The sequence below is a fragment of the Dendropsophus ebraccatus genome, chromosome 3 (assembly GCF_027789765.1).
Source record: "Dendropsophus ebraccatus isolate aDenEbr1 chromosome 3, aDenEbr1.pat, whole genome shotgun sequence".
Lineage (NCBI taxonomy): Eukaryota > Metazoa > Chordata > Amphibia > Anura > Hylidae > Dendropsophus > Dendropsophus ebraccatus.
The window spans coordinates 106,662,636-106,686,181 of record NC_091456.1 but is presented as its reverse complement, the minus strand read 5'-3'; the positions used below and the strand labels follow the sequence as shown (position 1 = coordinate 106,686,181).

Sequence of the window (23,546 nt, the reverse complement as noted above, 5' to 3'; positions counted from 1 at the left end):
AGACTCTGCATCATAATGGTACAGTGAGCTTGGGAACAGTTAAAACACTACAGTATTGTACTGAAACAGCCATGTTAGTTCAGCAGTGTACTGCTCTAGCCTTTCCGGAGCTTACTGCATCATAATGAATTATGATGCAGGGAGACCTGTAAGAGGTGAAAGTACAGTCTATCTAGCTTACAGACCATATATCATGGATGTACGAATTCAACCTAAGTGTCATAACAGGGCCACTGCAATTCAAAAAGTTTCCCCACTACAGGCATGATATTGACACATCATGCCGGGCGGGGAAACAATCCATTGCATGCATTCACCGTCCGTAGATCCGGTAAATTTTCGGACGTGTGAATGCAGCCTAACTCAGTAGAATGCAGAGTTCCCAAGCATAGACTAGAGTATCTGTCTAGCAGAAAACTTCATAGAGCTGGGCTTTATGAAAAAGTGGTCAGAAAAAAGACTTTACCTACAGATAAATATAAGAGGGCTTGTTTTGAGTTTGTCAAAGGGCATGTGGGAGAAGAGATAGAGGAATGTGTTCTGGTAGGATTAGACTAAAATTTAACTTTTCACCACCAAGGAAAATACTTTCAGGGAGATTTATCAAACTGATGTAAAGTTACCCCTAGCAACCAATCAGATTACACCTTTCATTCCACACAGATTCATTGAAAAATGGTGGCATCTGGTTGCGTGAGGCAACTAAGAAAATTCTACTTTATACCAGTTTGATAAATCTCCTCCAAAAACAATACATTTTATCACCTTAAGAACACCATCCCCACAGTAAAACATGGTGATGTTTTTCAACAGCAGGGACTTAGAAACTCGTCGTGAGTCGAGGGGAAGATGGATGGTGCTGGATACAGGGATATTTGCATACTGCTAAACTAACACTCAAGTAGTTTAAGGGGAAACTTGTAAATGTATTAGTATGGCCTAGCCAACGCGCACACCATAATCTAATTGAGAATCTGGGGCCAGATTTCAAGATTGTTGTTCAGTAAGCGGAAACTATCTAATTTGAAGGCGTTAGAGCAGTTTTGCCTTGAGAAATGGTCAAAAATCCCGGTGGCTAAATGTGGAAAGCTCATAGAAATTTAGGGGGCTGAATAGTTATGCACACCGAATTTTTCTTTTATTTTGTCCTATTTGTCATTATTTGCCAACATTATATGCCAACATTGTATGTCAACATTTTGAGGGAGATTTAAAAAGGTGTAAAATATGCACTGGTGTAATCTGCCCACATCAACCAATTACAGCTCTGCTTTCAGCTCTGGTAAAATGAAAGAGGAGCTGTGATTGGTTGCTGTAGGCAGTTTACACTCTTTGATAAATCTGGGTCTTTATGTCAACATTCTAAGCCTACATTCTATGCATATATTAAATGCCAATATTTTAGGCCTATATTTGATGCCAACATTCTGTCACAACATTCTAAGCCTACACTGTATGTCAACAATCTAAACCTACATTATATACCAACATTCTAAGCCTACCATCTATGTAAACATTTTATGCCAACATTGTTTTGTAATATTCTACACCAACATTCTTTGTCAACTTTCTATTCCAACATTTTATGCCAACATTTTAAGACTATATGCTATGCCAACATTCTAAGCTTACATTCTATGCCTACATTCTACATCATGTATTTCCCATTATGCCTGTACTGCCAAATCTAAACGCTTAGTTGTCCGGCATGATGGGAAATTTGGTTTTGCAACAGCTGGAGGGCTGCAGTTTGGAGACCCATGTTCTACACCAACATTGTGTGTCAACAGTTTATGCCAACAATCAACGTCAACTTTCTAAGCCTAGATTCTATGCCAACATTCTTAGCTTACCTTCTATGTTAATATTATATCCCAACAATTTATGTCAAGATTGTAAGTCTACTTTCTATGCCAACATTCTGAACTCATTTTAACTTTACCCTATTAAGGAATATTTGGTGCTGGAACTCCATTCAGTTTTCTTCAAATCTTTAAAATGCTCTATTGGTGACTATATACAGCCAGAAATATATAATTGCCAATTGTATGAATAAGATTACTAATGCATGTCTTTAGTATAATTATTAAAGTTTTATAGCAGAGATTTGCAATCATGCGAGAGTTAAGTGTAAGTTATACTTCTCACCTTGTTAACAACATCCCCAAAAGTGAGATTAGTAAGTGCCATTCCCGCATAGCGCCGCAAGGCCAAGCTTAGGGGATCATTGTTCATATGATGCATCTGGTAGTCTACCTCTAGAAGCTCTGCAATTGCTTGCAGACCACCTAAAAATAAAGGAAATATGTACAGTAAAATGCAAGATATAAAGCTTTACAATTAGAGATGAGCGCAACTTGAGCATGCTCGACATTTAAATGCCGATGGCTGAAAAAGTTAGATGCAGCCCTAGAGAATCCTGGAGAACATGGATACAGCCATAGATACCTGCTTGTGCAATTGTGTTTGGGAGCTCTAAAGGTTAATTTAGTTTAATTTAAAATACCTACCTAGCTCATTCATTGCTCTTCTATATTCCTCATCAAATGATAACTTCATGATGGCACAGCTGGCTTGGCAGATCTGGGGTTCCACAGGCACTGGAGCTGAAACAAAGACTTTCTGTGACTTTTCAGTTGTGTTGTAATTGAGCAAATATAGCAAGATGCCACATCTTAATTAGAGCCAGTTACTATTCTTTCCTTTCACATTTCCGAAATTATTAAACTTCTTCATGAGTAAAAAAATAGCCATATTGCCTTCCTACAGGGCCAGGTCTCCAACACTGGCAAATTTATGCTCCCTAAAATATAACTCCCATTCTTCTGTTCCATTGAGCACTTTTAATACCAACTAAAATATACAGGCATATTCAATGGTATAGGGCTGAATACCACTGAAGAGTTGTGGCAAAATAATGTTTCTGTATATTACAGTGAGCAAGGCTGTAAAAGTATAAAGTAGCTGCCCAGCATAAAATTCGACTCAAAACTGGTTAAACCTAGCTCATTAAAGGGTCCGTCCAGGGGCATAATTAGAATGAATAGGACCCCACAGCAAAATGAGAAGGGGCCCACCACCTATTGACAATCAACCACCATTACCTCAGGGCCCCATAGTGACTGCTACGGCTGTATGCTAATGGACGTGTCTGGTAAAATCAGCATGATCTTACTTACAGGTTACCTGGAATACATTTACATATACCTGGGCTACTGTCATGCACACCATCCTGCAGCTCATGGCTCAGCATCCAATCCCAACAGGTCTCGTTGTATGAACGTATCTGTTCCAGAATATGAAGGACTCTCATCTCCTTTTTGGCTTGTCCCTCATCTGGTTGGGAGAAGATGACATTATGGAGTGCAGCATTTGCTCGCATGCGAGCATCTTTAAAACTCTGGGATTCCAGTGTCTTTCCATCTCGCTCTGTTTCATGCAGGATCTGGAGTAGTAATGGAAGACAGCCAGATCTACGCATCGCCTGACAACTGTCCTGTGAGCTGGACATGGCCAGCAAAGTTCGTGACATGTCATCTTTATCGCGTGTAGCTAACATGGACAAAAGCCAAAACACAACCTCAATCTGCAAGGAAAGGTAGGTATTGTATTACTAGCAATTACAATTTATTACTGCGCACAAAGAAGTTCACAGTTTAGTAGAAGCATTTACTCTTAAAGATGTAATATTTCAGCTATTATTATACTGTTACCTTGTTTTCTGGTTGACCAGAAGTGTCCTCAGCTGGGATGGTGCTCTCTGTCAAAATTTTCTCTGTAGGTTCATGGCTTACACAAGTCTAAGAAAAATGTATATGAAATGACATACATTAGATGAACTGCGGTAGTGTTCAATTTGAATGCAAGGTCATACTACTGGTACTAAGGTCGTACAACATAGACGCAGACAACGATTGGAATTGGAAACTAGAGTCTAACTTCCACAGCAAATTTCCACAGCTTTGTTCCTTTTAGTAAATCAGGGACTGGGAGCCTTCGTCCCTCCAGCTGCTGCAGCCGTGATGGGAATTGTAGTTTTGCAACAGCTGGAGGGTGGAAGGTTCCCCATCCCTGTTTTAAATAATTGGAACCAGAGTTTCTAACTTCTTGGTCACAACAAAATGAACATAAGAGGTAGAAACCATGCTTATGATCATGTTGACATTCTTTATATCTGGGCATGGGTCTTCATGTTGCAGAATGATGGTGCGTTGCATAAACCATCAGAGGGAAAAGGTCCACCTTTTTCTATAAAGCTTTTAACCCTTTCATGACCACAGGTCATTAATGCAAGGATGGTCAGATCACATTGAAGTAGTGTTCCTCCTCACCTTATAAGAGCTATATTGCTTTTAGTTTTCCACCTACAGGGCTGGTTGGGGTGTCATTTTTTACGCCATGAACTATAGTTTTTATTGATATCATATTGGTGTAAAAAAGAATTTATAATAGCTCTTAATTTTTTTCTGATGTATAATTTTAAAAAACATCAATTATATATCAGAAAAAAATAATAAAAAGCTATCAAAAACTCCCATGTGCACCAATGTGTCATCAATAAAAACTATTGATAATGCTGCAAAAAGACCCCAACCAGGCCTGTAGGTGAAAAAATATAGCATTATAGAAGGTGAAGAGGAATGTTGCTTTATTGTGACCTAGACATCCATGCATTAATGACCATGGTAAAACTTATCCTACGGGAAAACCCTTTAACCTATGTAGCAGAACATAATGCATCATCCTGTAATGGTTCTTCTACCTCTGTAGAGTGTTCTTGGTTTTCAGTTTTTCGCATTTCTTCGAGTTGCTGTTCAATCTGCTCTACACGGGATGCTCGAATCTGCCAGAGAGAAATATAAGTAAAAATAATATATGATTATGGCATTGGTCTTCATAAATGGTAGATAAATGGCATCAGTGTGAAAAATGTACACACTTACTGTAAGGGTTCCTACTTGCATCATGTTATATAAAATTGTTTAAATCTAACTATTGAATTTTGAGAAACATGTATGCATAATGTATATTTATATCATAATATATAAATACTATAAATTTCTATCACATGTATCTATTATGTCCAGAAAAATATTAGTTTTTTTAGCAACTGTAGACCACACAGAAGTCTATAGGGCCATATTGTCCCTCCAATATTATAGGGGTGTTAGGCTACAGTCTCACAAGTGTTTATTATTATTATTATTATTATTATTATTATTATTATTATTATTATTATTATTATTAGATAAAGTATAGTAAAATTATTAGATTTTTATATTGTGATATAGTTGAATATTTCTGTTTAATAAAATGCTTACCATCAGTCCATACTCTTTTAGATATTCTGTCTCATCTGGTGTGCCCATTGCCTTCCATAAAACATGTTTAAAAAAATACATTTGAAAATCTTATGGTAGGAATGTGAAGTAAGCTGCACATTTTCATATGTGTTAGTATTTGTTTGGTTTGTCTGGAATAATTAAAAAAAATTTCCTGGGTGCTTATTGTTCTTCAGCAACACAACTAATTTTTACAGGCAAATGTATTCATAGACCCCAGTCACCCAATGGAGCCATGTGGTTTCCATAAGGTCGCTTCGGCTTATCTGCTGGATGGAACAGTGCAGACCACTGCACTATTACTCCATAGAACAGGATCTTAAAAAGTATGACACAATCTACTTTTTTTCTTTTCTTAAGGAAGCCTGTGTATAACACGACAGATGCTACAAAGTGAGGCCAGTTATATGGCTTTAATGACATTAAACTTCTGAACACCTGTCCAAAACTTTCCTTCAGATAATGTGAATGCCTTGGGTAATGATAGTAAATTCTGAAATTGCAATTTTATTCATTTTCTAATAAATTCTGAGAGCATCACTGTAGCTTTCCATTCTAGTCAATATATGCAGAAATTCTTGTATCACAGGTACTGTATTACATTGTGTTCCCATATAATTAATACTGCAGACAGAAAGGAGAGAGTCATCATCTATATCTAATATTGCATTTCTCACATATATAAGAACCAAGACACCCTGAGGCCAAGTAGTAGTAATATTTATTAGCTTTTTTTCTTCCACTGTAATTGCTTAAAATAACCTGGCTGCAAAGGCTTCAGCTAAGTGGCTGTTTATGAAAATTTAATGACACTTTCCATCAACCAACTATCCAGCTTTTAGCAGACTGTACACCGTTTCTTCATCCTACTCTAAAAGGTTTATGCCTGTTTCAGGATCATGCATGCTCTCCAACTCTATTTAGTGGCTGAAATCAGCTCAATCCAGGGATGGTCCACTCCTATGTCCCTGAGTGGCCTGCTGCTGCTCTTCTTCATCTGCTCTTCCTCCCGCAGAATGAATGCACTAGAGCCAAGCTCATAACAGAATTTATAAATACAGCACCAGAAAACATAACTCATAACATGATTTACAGCTCATTTGACCTAGGTAGCAATGACAGCCTTTTCAAACCATGACTCATCTCTGCTGTTTGTTGCCCGGATTTCTTTGTCTTTTTTTGCTGCAACTTTTGCTTAAATGTACACTGTACCCCAAAACAAAATATATTCCACATCTGCCCTGTAAGGTTATGCAAATCAAGGACGTAGCAGGTGTCGCTGCAAAATATTACATTTTCAAGCACCTAGCTCAAATCTGTGGAATCTGCCCATTTGTAAATCGACGTGCCACAAACAGTATGCCTGAACTGAGAGGCCTTGGTTTATCATTCCGGCAAGCCACGTGTAGGCCAAGATATCAGCACTGTTCAACATTGCATGTCAACAAATGGCAGCAAAAACCCTGATGTGGGGAGGTATAATGTTCAGTAGGCAGACCCCTCTAGTCTTCATTCTAGGTACACTAACACCTCAGCTTTACATTGTCCTGTGTCCCAGAACCCATTTTGCAATATAACAATGTCAGGCAGCATGTTGCTTGTGTTATTCTGAGCAGTCTACATGCCCTAAACATGCTACCATGACTTGCAGCATCCTCGAACCTGTTTTCCATTGAGCACATCTGGGGTATCATTGATCAACAATTGTAAAGGAAGCTGCCATCAGTGGATCTTGGTGACTTCTATGCTCAAGTGCATACACTGTGTCCAAACATTCTTCAGTAACCTCATTGACAGCATGCCATGGCACGTAAAAGCCATTGCACATGCTATAGATACTGAATAAATCAAGATGTTTTAAGTATGTCAGTACCATTTTTATTACTAACAGATCAATTGTCAATTGATTCTGTGATTTCCTTGGTGTGGCAATTTCAACATTGAGAACTGTGTGTCCTAAATAAATGGCCACCCACTGCCCTCTAAACGCTGCCTCAGTAAAGAATACTCATCTCCTGATGTTCCTGATTTGGCTACTCCAAAACTAGCAGAGACTTCCTGTTCTATCTGTGGTGATAAGGAGATTGTTGTAACGTGATCTATATGGCATTACAGTGCTCAGTGACACCAGTAGATATATAGCAGCAGTGTAAGACCTCATCCACCTAGCAGTTTTTCTTCCGGGACCTTCGAAATCAAAATCAGTGATGTTCTGGAGAAGCCATTCGTATAGCTTCGGTAATGCAGCCATTTTTGTGGATCCACAAAAATGGATAGGATGTTATTAATATCCGCCGGGAGGAGCCTGCCTAGGGGTTGTCAAGCAATGCTTCAGAATACACAGAAGGCACATGGATTGTGCAACTGTATAGTATCTGTTTAAAATGGACCCATTCACTTCTATTAGCATCTCTGTTCTGCAAAAACAGGCTGTATAAGGGAAGGTCTTACTTTTTTGCAGTATGTATTGGTGGCAAAATACAGATTTGTTTTTAGAACTGATGTGAAATCAATGGGTCCTATTTCTGGACAGAAAAAAAACATGTGGATGAGACCTAAGATGATAGCATCTCCCTGTGGAATGACTTCTTCAAAGGTCTCAGAGTATATTCAGTAATGTTTCACATTCATCTCAATGAGACAGACTCTGTCTATTGCCGTTTATGTCTACGAGCCTTGCAGTAAAGCATAATCATAAATGTTGTTAAAAATGGCTCAGGCAAGATCTCAACCCCCATAACAATTTCCAAAAAATGAACATTACAATCAGAAATTAGGAACAGATTAGAAATCTGGCTCTAAACAGTATTTTTCCATGAAGAAGAAGAATTTACGTTGCATGCACAGCAGGGACAGAGTGCACAGTATGGTGTCTTCTGGCCACCAGGGGAAGCTCACCCCAGCATGCTCATACAGCACAGCAGGAACAGTGTATGGTATGGCCTCAGGCGACGGGATTTGGGCAGACTATGTGCAGCTTTACATCTGGCGGTAGGGAACAAGGGGTATAGCATCAAGTGACGGGCCTCTTGATGCCTTGCCTGCACATTTACATGTGACCGCTGGGAAAGAAAACATAAGGATTGGCTGCAGGTGGCGGTCTTCATGTCCTGCATGCCTTAGGAAGACATGTGTGGGCAAGGGATGAAGTTGGGCAGGGTTGTCTTATTATTAAAAATGCAATGTCTTTCAAAGGAATGGTTTCCTCTTCCTCATGTCCAAATAGATAGCTGTTTTATTAATAAAGCAACTTTGCTACTTAATCCCTTGTCACTTTTTATAGCCTTATACCGGTTCTGGGGTTATTACCAGCTGTTACTTTACATTCTAGCTCCCATCAATCCCACTTCTTTTACTCTTAGCTCCTACCTGAGCTCTTTGTACCATTTCATCCGCTGTACCAAATCTTTCCTCCAGCACACATCGTAAGTGCTCTGACTCAAATTCCAACTGCTGCCGTATAAGGTCAATCTGCATGGAGAACTGGAAGAGAACAAATGGGAGTCAGAAAAAACGGTTCCATGCAATGGAGACATGCGTGTAATTTGTGCATGTGAATCAGGCTCAGAGGAGCTTACCGTCTCAACCTGGGGCAACTCCTCCAAGCGCTTGGACAGGCTTTGAAGCTGCGAGTAATACCATAGTTTCTCCTTTTCCTCTTTGTCAATCTCTGCCAGCAACAGAGCTCTGGAGAAATATCAGGAGAAGGAAGCAAGTTGTCAAAATAAATATACAGTATTTTAAAAAAATATTTAACTTGATAAGCACTACAAGTATATCTACTGTATTTTCCTGCGTATAAGACTACTTTTCAACCCAGAGAAATCTTCTCATAAGTCAGGGGTCGTCATATAGGGCAGGTGCGGAAAAACTTCAGAACCGGACTGGACAATCTGCAGTTGCCACATAAGGTAGGGGAGCTCAAAAATGGCCCCATCCCCGCCGTATGCGGTGACCGTATGAAGGGCAGAGCAAGATGCAGGTGTCGGGGGTATGGAAAAAAAACATACAGTAGAGTGGCGCCATGCCCAGAAAAACACACCTGGCCTGCCCTTGTATCCTACTGATACTACTGTATTTCCTACTCTGCCTCTCAAATCTGCAGTGAAGCAGCGCAGGTGCTTATGTGGGAGATCTGAGAGGCAGAGAAGGAGTACCGTAATACTGGTTGGATAGAAGGGCGGCCAGATGGGTGAAAGAGGTTTTTCTGGGCACAGCACCACTCTACCGTATCTCTTTTTTCCATACCCTGGACACATGCAGCTTGCTCTGCCCTTTATACAGTTGCAGCATACAGAGGGGATGCAGCCGCGGCCACTTTTGGGTTCCCTTGTATCCTATTACCGTAGCTCCTTCTTTGCCTCTCAGATCTCACTGATGTTGTTTTTTTTTATTTGGTGTGCGTTGGAAGAGGGGTAGTCTTATATGGCAAGTATTTCCCACACTCTACTTTTCATTCTGTTGGAGGTCATCTTATACACCCAGTCATCTTATACACTGGAAAATACAGTACATTATTTGGGAATACCCAATTAATTTTATGGTATAAAACTTTTACTAGTGTGTCCTTGATTCTAACCTTGCAAAGGTGCATACCTTTCTTTGTCCAGTTCTGTCTTCAGCGTCCCACTTGTCCGGCTTTCACCCTTTCCTTTCTTTAGAGAACTGTCTGTGTATATCGATGATGGTCCAGAAGCTCGACCCAAGACAAGCGAGGAATCAGGTGGGCCAATTCCCGAAGTTGCATACTGATTGTGTATACCAGGAATATCACCTTGCAGAGCTGAAACATAGGATGTTGGTTAAGGAAACACTTTCTAATATATTGTTCTAATCTGGTTTTCCAAATATTATGGACTTATTAGTTTAATAGGTCATGTTTAAAGGCAACGATCAGCCGACGGCTGATTGTTGTCTTAATGTTAATGTTGGCTGATGTCGGCTCATTGTTGTCTTAAAACATGACCTATCATAACGATAGCGATGGTCTGCTGGACTTCACTCCATGTAATAGGAGCAGTGGCAGCAGACTGCAGTTCTCTTGTATAGATCTAAAGTCCCTATTACACAGGGCGACTGGGAGGAGCAAACGAGCACTAGAACGTCCAGGCAGCCCATAGAGGATAGCGGTGGTCTGCTGCCTCCGCTCCTATTCCATGGATCGCTGCTATCATGTTGCTAACATGTTGAAAGACAAACGACAGCAATGATAAGCCGACATCGTTCATGTCAGCTGATCAGTGCCTTCTACTAAATGGGACGATTATCGGCCGATAATCGTTCCGTGTAATAGGGTCTCTAGGATCGTACAGGCAGCCCCTCCTGCTGCTCCCCACTCGTCTGTGCATATAATTGCACATACAGTGAACAGGGAACAAGAAGCAAGCAAGCCCTGACCTAATAGGTCGGCCCTCAGTATCAGGTAATAGGGTCCTTTATGGGGTATTCCACCAAAAATCTTTTTTACACCATGTAAAAGCCCACCCATAGCTTTACAGATTGCCTCCCAGCCTCCCATATGGCTGTCTCTCCCCCTGCGACTTCTTCCCCCTGCAACTCTCTCCCCCTGCGCCTCCCTCACTGTACGGCTCCCTCCCTTTGCGCCTTCTTTCCCCTGCAGCTCCATTTCCTTGCAGCGTCTTCCCTATGTAGCTCCCTCCCCGTGCGGCTCCTTCCCCTGCATCATCTTCCCCCAGGAACAATCTGTGTGGCCTTACAGCACTTAGAGCACTGCAGAGCTTCTTCTGTTAGTAATGTAATAAACATTTGAAGTAGCTGAGTGCATGTAACCCACCAATCACTACCAATGTTTATTGTAGTGGGCTTAGTCAATTAAAAATCCTCTATGTGTAAACTTTAAAAAGGTGTTGCAGGAGCATTTCCAGATGGTTTTTCAGGAGTATTGCCAGTAGGTGTTGCATGAGTATTGCCAGTAGGTATTGCGGGAGTATTGCCAGTAAGTGTTAGAAGACTTTAAACTTTAAGGCTATGTTCACACTATGTATGTGTGCGGCTGTAAATGTGCGGATGAAACTACGGCTGTGGGAAAAAATAGACATGCGGCTGAAAACATACGGTCATTTACTTGGAAATCTGGTTCAACTAAAAATAACAAATAAAATCTTAAAGTGATGCAAACATCTCTGGAATGCATCTGGGAAAGCAGGGAAACAGTTTACATGAATTGTTATTACCGGGGTTTGTGATCCTCTGCAGTATGCCGATGCCGATGCCTCTCATGGTTAATATATTGAATTAATAAAACACATTTTCTTTGTAATAAAGTGCCTTTCGTTGGTCAATAATTTAATTCTAATGAATCCATCATTTTGCAATTAAATATACTGTTAAAATAAATATATAAATAAATGTATATTTATATATATATTTATTTTTTGACAGTATATTTAATTGCACAATGATGGATTCGTTTAAATTAAATTATTGAACAACGAAACTGATTTTATTTCAACGAAAATGTGTTTTATTAATTAAATATTAATTAGTACAGGAAGCTCCAGGAAGCCGTTAATTCATATTGCCGGCAATAGAGCATTCTGTACTAATCATCACTTTACTTTAATTAAAACATCAAATGTTTCTTCTAATTATGTTATCACAATAGCATTATTAGAAGAAACATTTAGAATTATATGTGCGCTCAGCTGATTGGCTGATCGGCTGAGCGCACATATAAAGAGCCGGTCCGCAGCACAGTGACTTTATTGTGCTGCGGACCAGCGAAGAGACAACATCGGGGTGAGTATAGAGCTCTCCCCACCCCCTCCCCAGCACTGCACCCCTCCCAGCAAGGAAGGAGGGGTTACTTAACCCCTTCCTTGCTGGGATGGGTGCAGTCTGACATCAGTCTGGCCCCCAAGGGGTTAAGAGGGATGCAATACATCCTCCCTTAACCCCTTGGGGGCCAGACTGTAAGCAGCGATCTGTAAAGATGCTGCATACTGTAAGGAGCACAACACCACTCACAATGATGGGTGTTGTGCTCCTGTTTGTGTGTTTTTTGTGTGTTTCTCCCTTTTTGTTTTGAAGATATCGGTATCCTGTGGATTACGTCGGATTCCGTGGACTACGTCGATGACCAGCGGTTGTTTGTTGTTGTTTTTTTTAATAAAATGGTCAATGAGGGGTGTGGGGGTGTTTTTATTTGAATTAAAAAAAATTTAAACTTGTGTCTTGTCTTTATTTCTTTACTTTATAGTCTTAGTAGTGGAAGCCGTCTAATAGACGGAATCCATTACTAAGTTGGGGCCTAGTGTTAGCCGGTATAAAATGGCTAACACTAACCCCCTATTATTACCCCAGTACCCAATGCCACCAGGGGTACTGGGAAGAGCCGGGTGCCAGTGGTCCCGCTCCTGGACCGGGCGGCAGCAGGCTGGTAAGATTTAGGCTGGGGAGGGCCTAAACCAATGGCTCTTCCCACCCTGGTGTTACCAGGCTGCTGTCGTTTGGTTTTTAACACGGCTGGTTACAAAAATAGGGGGGACCCTATGCGTTTTTTTTTTAAATAAATAAATATGTAAAAAAACGCATAGGGTCCCCCCTATTTTTATAACCAGCCGGGTTAAAAACCAAACGACAGCAGCCTGGTAACACCAGGGTGGGAAGAGCCATTGATTTAGGCCCTCCCCAGCCTAAATCTTACCAGCCTGCTGCCGCCCGGTCCAGGAGCACCAATTTTGACGCTCCGGGACCACTGGCACCCGGCTCTTCCCAGTACCCCTGGTGGCATTGGGTACTGGGGTAATAATAGGGGGTTAGTGTTAGCCATTTTATACCGGCTAACACTAGGCCCCGACTTAGTAATGGATTCCATCTATTAGACGGCTTCCACTACTAAGTCTATAAAGTAAAGAAATAAAGACAAGACACAAGTTAAAAAAAAATTTTATTCAAATGAAAACACCCCCACACCCCTCATTGACCATTTTATAAAAAAAAAAAAAAAAGAACCGCTGGTCATCGGCGTAGTCCACGGAATCCGACGTAATCCCCAGAATACCGATATCTTCAAAACAAAAAGGGAGAAACACACAAAAAACACACAAACAGGAGCACAACACCCATCATTGTGAGCAGTGTTGTGCTCCTTAAAGTATGCAGCATCTTTACAGATCGCTGCTTATAGTCTGGCCCCCAAGGGTTAAGGGAGGATGTATTGCATCCCCCTTAACCCCTTGGGGGCCAGACTGACTGATGTCACACTGCACCCATCCCAGCAAGGAAGGGGTTAAATGACCCCCCTTCCTTGCTGGGATGGGTGCAGTGCTGGGGAGGGGGTGGGGAGAGCTCTATACTCACCCCGATGTTGTCTCTTCGCTGGTCCGCAGCACAATGAAGTCACTGTGCTGCGGACCCGCTAATTATATGTGCGCTCAGCCGATCAGCCAATCAGCTGAGCGCACATATAATTCTAAATGTTTCTTCTAATAATGCTATTGTGATAACATAATTAGAAGAAACATTTGCTTCCTGTACTAATTAATATTTAATTAATAAAACACATTTTCGTTGAAATAAAATTAGTTTCGTTGTTCAATAATTCAATTCTAACGAATCCATTATTGTGCAATTAAATATACTGTCAAAAAATAAATATATATATAAATTTACATTTATTTATATATATATTTATTTTAACAGTATATTTAATTGCACAATGATGGATTCGTTATAATTAAATTATTGAACAACGAAAGGGACTTTATTACAAAGAAAATGTGTTTTATTAATTTAATATATTAACTATTAGAGGCATCGGCATTCGGCATCATTGCCGGCTATTTTTGAAGTACTCCGTACGGACCGCCTGTCAATCCACGGCCGCATTTCCAGCCGCAAACAATGGTCTTGTTCATTTTTTACGGGTCCGTTTATGATAGGGCCGTAGATTCATACATAGTGTGCACTGTGCAGCCGTATATCGTATACTTTCCAGCGTAAGCAAGAACCACCAAAAATACCACCGCACAATTACAGCCGCAAATACAGCCGCACAGTTACATAGTCTGAACCTAGCCTTAAAGTATATAATACTATATTTTATAATGATTTCACTAATTACTATGGTCATGTTGTTTCAGTGGAGAGAGAAAGGATAATCCACTGACTGTCTCCTCTGGTGGCTTATCTCTCTAAGAACAAAAGGATTGGGCAGTTGAAATTCAGTATGTGCAATCCTTCTTTCCCCAGGGATCATCTGTTTTGGGAGAGTCGGCAGGCCACTCCTGTTGTAGCTGTGAGTTCAGTTGACTTTTTACTAATCTGTATAGAAACCTTTAAGTATTTTCATGGAAAACTTTGTAAATACATCTTATGATGGTACATTGGCATCTTCCTTGCCATCAAACAACCACCTCAGTTAAAAAAAAAAAGAAAAACCTGTTTGGTTTAAACCAATCAATACAGGGCCCAATGCCCGCTGATGCTGTCCACCCTCCCCTGGACGTGGACCCCCTCTCTACACGATCCTACCCCTCTATCCTATACCGTCCGCCATACACTTGCCTCTTTGCCCAAGCCTGGGACACCCTCTGCCCTAGTAGATGGGACGGGACTCTTGACTCCCATAAAAGATCACCCGTCTTTTCTACCTGGCCTTTCCTTTTCTTTCTTGGGGAGGCCTAGGGACGCCCCCCTCCGTTTTCACCAAGTGCTTAAACAAGGTGCGCTATTGCCTCTCTCCGTTATTCTTGACCCCTTTCTGCATATGGCCAAACATTCGTTTGAATACGCTCAGTTGCAACACTTTTATGCTCCCCTGCCCCCCGCCCATAACCTGCATAGGACTTTGTCGGACTTTGAGCGTCTCTGTATAGCACCCACCTGCCCCCCACATGTCATTTGACTAATTTATATTATGCTCTTGTCACTTCGTTCTCAAAACCTACCCTCCTTTTGCTCTGCATGGCAGGCAGAATTGGGGAAACAGTTTTCACAGCAACAGTGGATGAAAGCTTTTTTTCTCTCGCATAAGGCAGCAATGGCCTGCAAGGGCCAAGAAACCTGTTACAAGGTAATCTCCCGCTGGTACAGGGTTCCTGCTGTCCTTCACAAATGGTACCCAATGGTTCCTGATGAGCGTTGGCGTTGGGGGGGGGGGAGGGGCGGAAGTAGTGGCACCATGACGTATATTTGGTGGGGATGTCCAAAAATGTGTGATTTTTGGTCCTCAGTACTGCAAATCATCCGAAAAATTACATGTATCTCCATCCCCAATGCTCCGGAGGCTGTACTTCTATTTATGTTTCCTACAGCCCAGTCTCGTTTTAAGAAATCGCTTGAGCGCCATTTGCTCCAAGCTGCCAAGACGGTGGTGTCTTGGAGATGGAAATCCCCGGATCCCCCCTCTTTGGATAAATGGTATGCTGAAGTCAACCAAATATGGAAGATTTAATAGCTGTCACTCCCCAGACCGCTAAGAAATACACTGCCACTTGGGGTTCTTAGTTGTCTTTCCCGACCTCTGATTTCTACAGGAATGTTATCTCGTGAGATTGCCTAGAGTAGTAATGTGCTGGTTTCCCTGGTCGGTTCGCCCCCTGTGTCATTCAGCTGCATTCATGGATGCTGTCGCTCCTTCGCTCTGTGTCTGTGTCGCACCATGTCTGTGTTACATTTCTCTTTGTGTTTGTTACATTCTAGACTCATAGAACTCGCAATGTTTGTGCTTCCGGTTGATTCTTTTTGTATCTCCAGCCTGGTGGAGAGGGATATGCCCGCCTTGACGAGATCTCTACTACGGTAGCATATAATTATTGTTTTGTTAATGCTGTTCCCCTTCCCTCTCCCTTTCCCCCATTCCCCTCTTTCCTCATTTACGGCTCAAGTACTTTATTGCCGCTGGACCCACAAGGTCCTTGCTCTGTATTTTAATTTATTTTCCTTCTTTTGTACTTATTTGTCTTATTGAAAATAAATAAAAACCTTTAAATCTAAAAAAGAACAAAAAAAACTATCAATACAGAAAGAAGGGGTGGGGCTATAGTGTTTACTCAGTATTTCAATACTGGACAGAAGACATGGAGCTGAGGAAGGCAGACATATGATAAGCTTTAATCACATGACTTCTCTCCCTCTAGGAAGTGCCCTATAACCCAGCAAATGAAAGAATGCATATTTATTGACAGCACAAACAGAAGGAAATGACCCAAAATGCGAATTATATATACCATCACAGTGCGATCTTTTTTTCATATTTATAAGCATTCTTTAACATACGGTCTCTCATTGTAACATTATTAAAGATTATTAATAGAGATGAGCAAACCTCGAGCATGCTCGAGTCGATCCGAACCCGATCGTTCGGCATTTGATTAGCAATGGCAGCTGAAGTTGGATAAAGCCCTAAGGCTATGTGGAAAACATGGATATAGTCATTGGCTGTATCCATGTTTTCCAGACAACATTAGAGCTTTATCCAAGTTCAGCAGCCCCAGCTAATCAAATACCGAACGTTCAGGTTCGGATCGACTCGAACCCGAACCCGGTTCGCTCATCTCTAATTGTATAACTATGTATAACATTAAAATCAGTACAAAAAGTCAATAATTTTCCTAAACCAGAGATTGCTGCAAGACTGTTATGAAAACTGCCTCCCCTGCTGCCTCACCAGCAGCTAGGGGGCGCCTCACTGGTAAGGCCTGCCCCACAGTTTGAGATGCACTGTACTAAGGGACACATACACTTTATACTGGGGACACCTAGTAATACACAGCAATCTCACGCTGGATGGCGGGAGATCATTGGGTATTGATGGAGTGGAGGACAAAGGATCATGGGAGCCCATCCGCATCTCTGCATGCCGGGAAGTTCCTGGCTCATGCCAATTGTCTTGGAAAAAAATTGTGCAAGCCCATTAAGAAATATAGGAATAGATATTAGAGGCGGATGAAAAAAAGTGAATCATATTTAGAAAAAACACACATGGTAACTAGTGATTAATGAATGAATAAAAATAAATTTAAAAAAAAACAACCTGTGATTGGTTTTGTGAAACAAAAATTCCCATATTCCCATACTGTATATGTTTGTGTTACTGACCTTTCACTTGGTCCAATACATCTGGCTGCAGTGCCGTAGTTGATACATCTTGTTCAAGTTTGTCCTGAAGATGTTTCAAAACCTCCTAAAACCAAGATACCAAAAATACTTAGATCTCCGTTTGGAATTCGATATATAGAAGACTTTACTATGCATCTATTCAGACAAGCCACAGAGCCTTTGGGGGCCTTGATACCTTCAGGTTTCAAATTGCATGGCATACATTCTATATCCATGTCTTTATAATCCAGACTAAATTACAGATGGCAGTCAAGTGGAAGGGGAAATATGTCAAACTATGAGATCAGGCACATCTAAAGACATGAACATAATGAAGCCTGTGTTTGGGGGTCAAAATGTCATAGTTTGCTGGTAGCAGGGCCAAGAACGGGCAACTTTACATTCAACTGACAGCATCTTTGAGTAACTTCACGAAGCCAAAAGTCATCCACATCTCAAAATACTGAACAGATTTTGGTTTGTATAAACATGAGTAAGATAAAATGGCGTAGTAAGTACCCAGGGGATCATTGTTCTCATTTATTCAAACGTAAGATGTACAACACAGAGAGCACAATAGAGAAGTGAGAACAAGATTAACCATTTAACAGGCACTTTGAGGCTATGTTCCCACACAGTATTTTTGGTCAGTATTTTGCAACCAAAAACAGGAGTGGATTGAAAACACAGAAAGGCTATGTTCCCACACAGTTGAAACTTATCGGATGGCTGCCATTTAATGACAAATGATTGCAAAAAAATTTCAAACAATGACCGATATTTGCCATTAACTGACTGCCATCCACTCAATTATAAGTGTGTGAACATAGCCTTTTTGTGTTTTCAATCCACTTCTGGCTTTGACTGCAAAATACTGAGCAAAAATACTGCGTGGGAACATAGCCTGAAATTGAAATATATCTAAAAATAGTAATATATATAAAAACTGTTCTAATATGGATAGAAAAAAACAGATGCTACTGCATGCCATAATGCAGAGTCTGTCTGACCAACATTATATTGAAAAAAAATCATTCAAAATCGATCCGTAGTCTATGAAATGATGCAGTTGGCTGAAACCCCACTTAGCTGTATATATCATGCATTGCTGCATAATGCAATCATCAAGCAACAGCTCAGCTAGGTACAACTGTGCATCAGAAATCATTGTCTAGCTCCTTGTATTATATACATATATATGTATTTATAAGTAAGAAGAAAAATAATGGTTTTCCTTCTACCACAGGAATAATTACCCTCTGAGGAAGTCTAGCCAAGCAATTATGTAAATTGCCTTTTGTAAATATGTCATTGTGGCAGCGTTGTTTCATTTCACTGTTACTAAGCACACACATTATAATGTACCATCCCATGCTATGATTAGACCCTGCACACAATTATCTCAGATTTATATGCAGGCTTCCCCATGAAATGTTATCTTTAACCCAATAAGTGTGATTTAAAAAAAAAAATGTATTTAAAGGGAGAAAAAAAAATAATTTCCGAATCAACTATTATTATTTTCAGTCTGACACCGTGCTCTCTGCTGCCACCACTGTCCGTGACAGGAACTGTCCAAAGCATGAAAGGTTTTCTTTGGGGATTTTCAACTACTCTGGACAGTTCCTATCACAGACAGAGGTGGCAGCAGAGAGCATTGTGTCCGACTGGAAAGAATGCACCACTTCCTGCAGGATATACAGCAACTGATAAGTATTAGAAGACTTGAGATTTTTAAATAGAAATCATTTACAAATCTCTATCACCTTCGGACAACAGGTGATTTTAAAACCTTTTTTTTCTCCAGTGTACCCCTTTAAGTGTACCTTAATTCTGTTTTGTCCTCTGACACCTCTGAGATATGTCAAAAGGTAGTATATATGGAAAAACAAAACTTGACAAAAGAGCCTCTGGCACGCTGCTGAGAACTTAGCTTTCAGCTCAGAGTTTTCCATATGGCCAAGCTATGCTAAGAACAATTCCATTCACTTATCTGGTGTCAATGTGACTTGGCAATACCACAAGCTCATTGTTTTACGTATGTCTTTTCACTAAGAAAAGTCGTAAATTTTTGCAAAAACACTTCATTGGGCAAAAATGTGCAACTTTTCTAAAGTTTACACCCCTAATTTCTGTTCTCAGAATAGTTCTAGATGTGCCATACCTAATTTAACAAATACAACTTTTTCTTTAAAATGGTGCATAAAAAGGCTCAAAAAAGTGCAAAGCCATTCCAGTCAAGACCACACTTACATCATCACATCAGTTCATGCTTTAATATGGCGCAAATGCAGAGATGCGCCATTTTAACAGGTTAAATCCTTACTCATCCGTTACAAATTTATGACTGTGCATGTGCATTTTGATAAATTTGGCATGGGATAAAACGCTCAAAAGGAAAAAGGCATAATATAGACCACTTCCAATTTAGAACTATTTTGATGAGGTCCTCCATGCAGCAAGCCCCTTCATTTCAATGATCAGGGGGGAGTGTTAGACCAAAGCTTATGGGCCATTATCATTTACTGACAAAACAAAGAGGCTGGAGATACATTCTCCCTTACTTACCTTCATATCAGATGTGTCATGCTCGAGGCGGCTCAGTTGGCTGCTGTTATCCTGCAGCTCCCTCCTAAGGTTAGAATTCTCTTTCTTTAGGTCTTCTACCTGACGGACTAGCTGATCATAGGAGGCCGGAGGGCCAACAAGTCCAATTCTTGCACACACCTGCACAGATAATAAACAACATTCAAACATGTATAAGTTAACCATGAAAGGCTAGAATATATGGTTTGTCATACAGTAGTTTCAAGTGCACTTTTTAATTCAGTAAAATTTTCATTACAGTTTTGTATTATACACCTACCTAAATCTAAATACGTTTTTAGCCTGTGCAATTCTATAAGATTAATTCCTTATTAATGGAAAAATGTTTCCCTTCAACAACTGGATTGAAAACACAGAAAGGCTATGTTCTCACACTGTTTAAATTAAGTGGATGGCAATCATTGAATGACAAATACTTACCGTTATTCTAAAACAACGTTGTTTTGAAATAACAGTCTTTCTGGGTCTCCAATCCACTCCTAGTTTTGGTTAAAAAATACTGACCCAAATACTAGGCAAAAATACTGTATGTGAACCTAGCCAAAACTAAATAATAAATTCCCTCCTGATACTTTTTCTTTTGCATCCAATCTAAAAAAGAAACATAAACATGCATGTACTACTTAAACGAGTGAGGCTCTGTCACAATAAAATCTTCCACTGTATCAAACTAATGCACAGCTCAAATATATGCAATTGTATGCCATACAGCTGAAAAGGTAACTAGTTGACTGCCATGGTAAACATATTGGCATTTATTATTATTATTATTATTATTATTATTTATTTATAAGGCGCCATTAATTCCAGAGCGGTATACAATAGATAGGGGTAACAAGTAGGAACAGTACAAGATCAGGACACATTACATGAAGGCAAAAGACAGGCTGGTACAAGGGGGAAGAGGACCCTGCCCGCGAGGGCTTACAATCTATAATGGTACGGGGAGAGAAACAGGAGGTAAAGAGCAGACAGTCAAATGTGATGCAGAATTATTATAGGTTGTAGCCTAGTTTGAAGATATGGGTTTTTAGGTTATTTTTGAAGGACTTGATGGTGGATGAGAGCTGGATGTGTCAGGGTAGCGAGTTCCAGAGTATGGGGGAGGCTCGGGCAAAGTCTTGGAGGCGGTTGTGCGAGGTACGAACAAGGGGGGAGAGCAGACGGAAGTCACTGGAGGATCAAAGGTTGTGTGAGGGACGGTAGCGGGATATCAGTTCAGAAATGTATGGAGGGGACAGGTTGTGGATGGCCTTGTACGCCATGGTCAACAATTTAAAGTGAATACGTTGGGCAATGGGGAGCCAGTGGAGGGATTGGCAGAGGGGAGAGGCAGAGGCAAAGCGAGGGGAAAGGCTGATTAGTCGGGCAGCAGAGTTAAGGATAGACTTGGGGTACAGGGGACAGAGTGCAGCCATTGAAAGTGGTTGACAGTTTAGAAGGCAGGGTGGAGCGGGATGGGGGAAAGATGATAAGTTCTGTTTTGTCTATGTTGAGTTTTAGAAAATGGGAGGAGAAGAAGGACGATATGGCCGATAGACACTCTGGAATCCTGGATAGCAAAGAGGTGACATCTGGACCAGAGAGGTAGATCTGAGTGTCATCGGTGTAGAGGTGGAACCTGAAGCTGTGGGATTCTATTATATGTCCCAGGCCAGAAGTATAGATGGAGAAGAGAAGAGGCCCGAGTGCAGAGCCTTGGGGAACACCAACAGTAAGGGGATGAGGAGAGGAAGTGGTGTGGGAATGGGAGACACTAAAAGTGCGGTTGGAGAGGTAAGAGGAGATCCAGGAGAAGGCTAGGCTAGTGACGCCAAGGAATGAGATAATTTGTAGGAGGAGAGAATGGTCAACTGTGTCGAAGGCAGAAGATAAGTCGAGGAGAAGGAGCACAAAGTATTTGAGTGAGGTTTTGGCAGTTAGCAGGTCATTAGCCACTTTGGTGAGGGCAGTTTCTGTGGAGTGGTTGGGGCAGAAGCCGGATTGCAGAGAGTCAAAGAGCGAGTTGGATGAAAAGTGGGAGGATAGTTCATGGGCATACATGGCATACATAATACACACTGAGGAGACCCTGCACACAATGCCAATGTGGACTTGATAAGTGATGGGGAAAACTTACAAAAGGGGTAAGATCACTGAGGTTCTCAGCATGGAGGAACAACATAGTGTGTGTATATGTGCAACACTAGGGAATCTGAGCCATTCTGTTTCAATATCAGTAAGCTAGTGATGATACCAGTGACTCTGTACTAACCCCAGCAAATCTGTACTAATATCAGAGTTTCTGCTCTAACACTAGTGAACTTGGGCTAACCCTAGGGACCTTTGCTCCAACTCCAGTGAATTTGCGCTCATTTCAGTGATTTGACCCGAATATTGGTGAAGTGTGCTAATACTAGGGGCCAATACGAGACACCCCCGGCAGCTGCACATCAGCCGGAGGAAGCCGGGGACAGACTAGGAGCCGAGAGGATCGACGGGAGAACCGATGGCAGGTGAGTTGTGTTTTTTTTTTTTATTTACTGACTGCTGTGCAAGGGGGGGGGGGCATCTATAAGGGGGGGAGCAGAGGGGGACCATCTTTAAGGGGGGGCAGAGGGGGACCATCTATAAGGGGGGGGCAGAGGGGGACCATCTATAAGGGGGGGAGCAGAGGGGGACAATCTATAAGGGGGGGGGGGAAGCAGAGGGGGACCATCTATAAGGGGGGGAGCAGAGGAGGACCAGGACCATTTATAAGGGGGTGGAAGCAGAGGGGGACCATCTATAAGGGGGGGAAGCAGAGGGGGACCATCTATAAGGGGGGGGAAGCAGAGGGGGACCATCTATAAGGGGGGAGCAGAGGGGGACCATCTATAAGGGGGGGGAGCAGAGGGGGACCATTTATAAGGGGGGGGAGCAGAGGGGGACCATCTATAAGGGGGGGAGCAGAGGGGGCCCATCTATAAGGGGGGGGGAGCAGAGGGGGGAAGCAGAGGGGGACCATCTATAAGGGGGGGGGGAGCAGAGGGGGACCATCTATAAGGGGGGGGGGAGCAGAGGGGGACCATCTATAAGGGGGGGGAGCAGAGGGGGGCATCTATAAGGGGGGAGCAGAGGGGGACCATCTATAAGGGGGGGGAGCAGAGGGGGACCATCTATAAGGGGGGGAAGCAGAGGGGGACCATCTATAAGGGGGGGAGCAAAGGGGGACCATCTATAAGGGGGGGGAAGCAGAGGGGGACCATCTATAAGGGGGGGAGCAGAGGGGGACCATCTATAAGAGGGGGAGCAGAGGGGGACCATCTATAAGGGGGGAGCAGAGGGGGGCCATCTATAAGGGGGGGAGCAGAGGGGGACCATCTATAAGGGGAAAAGAGGGGGACCATCTATAAGGGGGGAGCAGAGGGGGACCATCTATAAAGGGGGGAAAGAGGGGGACCATCTATGAAGGGAAAAAGAGGGACCATCTATAAGGGGGAAAGAGGGGGATCATCTGTAAGGGGGGAAAGGGGGACCATCTCCTATAGGATTAGCACCCTCCTCTCCTGACAT

At 41.8% G+C, this 23,546-nt stretch overlaps 1 protein-coding gene across 1 annotated transcript in view; it reads right to left on the bottom strand.

Moving 5' to 3' along the window:
- APC2 (APC regulator of WNT signaling pathway 2) overlaps positions 1-22,055 on the bottom strand; it is a 31,853-nt gene extending 9,798 nt beyond the window's left edge. The window contains exons 1-11 of the mRNA XM_069963512.1: positions 21,867-22,055; positions 19,974-20,132; positions 17,406-17,490; positions 9,939-10,125; positions 8,921-9,029; positions 8,712-8,825; positions 4,737-4,843; positions 3,714-3,777; positions 3,208-3,586; positions 2,511-2,600; positions 2,149-2,288 (exon numbers count right to left, since the gene is read on the bottom strand). Coding sequence (XP_069819613.1) covers positions 2,149-2,288; positions 2,511-2,600; positions 3,208-3,586; positions 3,714-3,777; positions 4,737-4,843; positions 8,712-8,825; positions 8,921-9,029; positions 9,939-10,125; positions 17,406-17,490; positions 19,974-20,132; positions 21,867-22,055 — 1,623 coding nt within the window. The remainder of the gene's footprint in view (positions 1-2,148; positions 2,289-2,510; positions 2,601-3,207; positions 3,587-3,713; positions 3,778-4,736; positions 4,844-8,711; positions 8,826-8,920; positions 9,030-9,938; positions 10,126-17,405; positions 17,491-19,973; positions 20,133-21,866) is intronic.
- Between the last annotated feature and the right edge of the window lie 1,491 nt (positions 22,056-23,546).